At 31.6% G+C, this 3,278-nt stretch overlaps 1 protein-coding gene across 1 annotated transcript in view; it reads left to right on the top strand.

Annotated features, from left to right (window-relative positions):
- The window catches only part of LOC107728633 (hexosaminidase D-like), an 11,112-nt gene that overhangs the window by 3,024 nt on the left and 4,810 nt on the right, over positions 1-3,278 (top strand). The window contains exons 5-8 of the mRNA XM_016538894.1: positions 1,361-1,448; positions 1,695-1,859; positions 2,007-2,190; positions 2,614-2,685. Coding sequence (XP_016394380.1) covers positions 1,361-1,448; positions 1,695-1,859; positions 2,007-2,190; positions 2,614-2,685 — 509 coding nt within the window. The remainder of the gene's footprint in view (positions 1-1,360; positions 1,449-1,694; positions 1,860-2,006; positions 2,191-2,613; positions 2,686-3,278) is intronic.

Below are 3,278 nucleotides of genomic sequence, written 5' to 3'. Positions count from 1 at the left end.
AGTCCTTTGAAACCTAGTGGACTTTTACACGTCTTGCTTTTAGAGTGTTCTTTGTTAGTGCACCACTCCTGGGGAGGGTAATAGTGGTCTTGAATTTCCTCCATTTGTACACAATTTATCTGACTGTGGATTTGCGGAGTCCAAACTCTTTAGATATGGTTTTGTAACCTTTTCTAGCCTGATGAGCAACAACAACTCTTTTTCTGAGGTCGTCAGAGATCTCCTTTGTTTGTGCCATGATTTACTTCCACAAACATGCCCAGAATGATAGATCCCTTTTCTTTAAATAATACAGTGCAGGCAATGACACTTGATAGTCATCTCATTGATTCAAAACACCTCTGAACAGATGGACTCTAATTTTGCCTTCAGATGAACAGTTAATCCTAGAGATTCACATACTTTTGCCACTCGCAGATGTGTAACACTGGATCATTTTTCTCAATAAATAAATGACAAAGCTTATATTTTTGCCTCATTTGTTTGATTGGGTTCTCTTTGTCTACTTTCATGACTTGTGCGAATATATATATATAGTAAATGGTATATGTTTTTAAATCTTCTCTTAAAACTTACTTTTCAGAGTAGCTTTTATGTGATTATTATGTAATTGTTTTTATTTTATGTTATATAATTCTTAAATTATGTTGCATGTTTTCATTTAGATTTATTTGTATTTCAATTTATTTTTTTAATTAATAAATTAGTAATTTTTTTAGTAAAGCACTTTTAGATGCAACTTTTAAAGGTGCTATAAAAAATAAAGTTTATTATAATTATTATAGAATTTCTGAATATTTTAAGTTTATTGACATTTTGAGTTTAAATTTTAATTTGATCGATTTTGTCATTTTGTTTATTTTAAATAATTGTATTTAGCGTTAATTAATTTTATTATTTCAGTTTTAGTTTTAGTAATTTTAGTACTTCCGCTAAATGTTGCTGAGACAGCATTTCCAATTTTCATTGAAGTTTTTTAATATTTCATCTAATATTTACATTTTATTTTATTTCAGTTTTATTTTAATTACTGAAGAACATTACCACATATGTCAAGCTTCAAAAAGGAGCAAAAAAACATTATAAAAATACCATAGAAACGCGTTTACATGATACACATTTTACAATATATTCCAAGTCTACTGAAGCCAAATACAGTAACTTTGCATGATGAACAGATTGACATTTGAGTCACTGTTACATTATTCACTGAATCTTCCATTCCACCAAAGCTAAAAAAAATTCATTTTTAGTTGAACTATTGCAATAATATATTCAGAGATCATAAGCAGATGATGTGTTAATCTTTATTCTCTTTAGACATATTTTAACTTGCTGATCTTTATTGTCTCTGGTTAAGTCCGGAAGATATAGAGGAAATTAAGTCTCTGGCCAAACGGCACAAGCTTGAACTGATTCCTCTGGTGCAGGTGTTCGGACACATGGAGGCAAGTTCAGAAGGAGCTAACTCTCACAAAAACTGTAGATACCTCAAACATGTGCTCACTACATACTTCAGTAAAGCATTAAAGGAACATTTAAATTTTTTAACATGCACATCTAAGTCAACCATTCACAGAAGCTGTGTTGATGTGGAGGCAAAAATCATTCAAATGCTGTATGCACTGTGATTTTACTTCATTAGCATACTGTACACTTGTACACTAGTACCAGTCTTTCTGTTCGCATTTCAGTTTGTCTTAAAACACGAGAAGTATTTCAAATTGAGAGAAGTGGAAACATTTCCCAATAGCCTAAACTCTCTGGCCCAAGGAGGCATGGGTCTTGTTCAAGACATGCTAACGCAGGTTATGAAGAAGCACCCAGAAGCAAAGTGGTTCCACATCGGTGCTGATGAGGTCAGTGGATCTCTACAGATCATGAAAAATAGCTGTATTTCATGGAAAAAAGAAAATAACAAAGACACAATAAGATTGTTTTCATTTTTGAGTGACCTGTTCCTTTCAAATGCAAGCTCATATCTACTGTGGATAAAATACATTCAGGTACATGGCCTGGGCGAAAGCGAAGATTCGAAGCGCTGGTTGGAAGCCAACAGTGGAGACATGGGAAAGCTTTTCCTCAATCATGTGACCGCAGTTGGGAGATTTATGACCAAACTGAAGCGAGGAATCAAGCTGATCTTGTGGGATGACATGCTTAGGAAAGTTAGCTCCGACACCATCAAAGGTATAATGAGATAGAGTCTGCAAGCCAGTAAGTTCATATTTTGCCATTATCAAATAGCAGGTGTCACCAGTAAGACTCACTTTTACTATAATGTACAGTATTTGCATATTATGATAGTCCAAAGGACTTCTAATAGTAATTTTTAGACTCAACAGTGACATCTAATGATGTGGTTGATGGTGACCGATGCCATTATACTGTCGATGTCCTATTCACAGGTGTATTTGAGACCTTGTGAAATGATTTATTCTTTAAAGTATGAAAATAGGGGGGATACTAATATAAAATGAGAGGTATATTAATATGGCAGGATGAGACTTTTACAATGGAAAATGTTGCTTGATGCACCTTTTAAGCTTTCAAAAAACAATGTTAATAACACAGTAGTGCTTTTTGGTCCTGATGTGGGTGTTTACTTTTTAGAATCGGGTTTGCAAGACCTTGCATTGCCAATGATATGGAAGTACATCCCAAACATGGATGTGAAAGAGATTGGTAAGGCCCTGTTCTGGCTCTTACAGTATATGAAAATATTGATTCATCTGTGCACATTATTCAGAGGGAAAAAGGTTTCTCTTTGTAATCTTGAAAATGAAAATATTCAAAAATGATCTCTAAAACTATTTGAAATAAATGTTTTTTAAATGCGTTTGACTTTTAATTAATTATTAGTATTTTTAAAATATCACTACTTATTGATATGTAAATATCAATATGACCGATTATATGTACACTTATGTACACCGTTAGGTGGACACTACGGTTCGAAAGTTTGGGGTTTAGTAAGTTTTTATTTTTATTTATTTATTTTTTATTTGAAATAAATTCATACTTTTATTCAGCAGGGATCCATTAAATGAATTAATAGTGACAGGAAACACATTTACAATGTTAAAAGGTAATAAATGATGTTCTTTTGAACTTTCTATTAATCAAAGAATCCTGAAAAAAATGTATCACAAAAAAATTAATTACAAATTACAAATTGTTTTTTTTAATATTTTAAAATATTTTTTTATTTTAAAATATTAAATAATAAAATAATATATATATATATATATATATATACAGTGGGTACGGAAAGTATT

Source organism: Sinocyclocheilus rhinocerous, unplaced genomic scaffold, assembly GCF_001515625.1.
Source record: "Sinocyclocheilus rhinocerous isolate Xijiao unplaced genomic scaffold, SAMN03320098_v1.1 scaffold463, whole genome shotgun sequence".
Lineage (NCBI taxonomy): Eukaryota > Metazoa > Chordata > Actinopteri > Cypriniformes > Cyprinidae > Sinocyclocheilus > Sinocyclocheilus rhinocerous.
The sequence above is the reverse complement of the archived record's forward strand: the minus strand, read 5'-3'. Positions and strand labels throughout refer to the sequence as shown.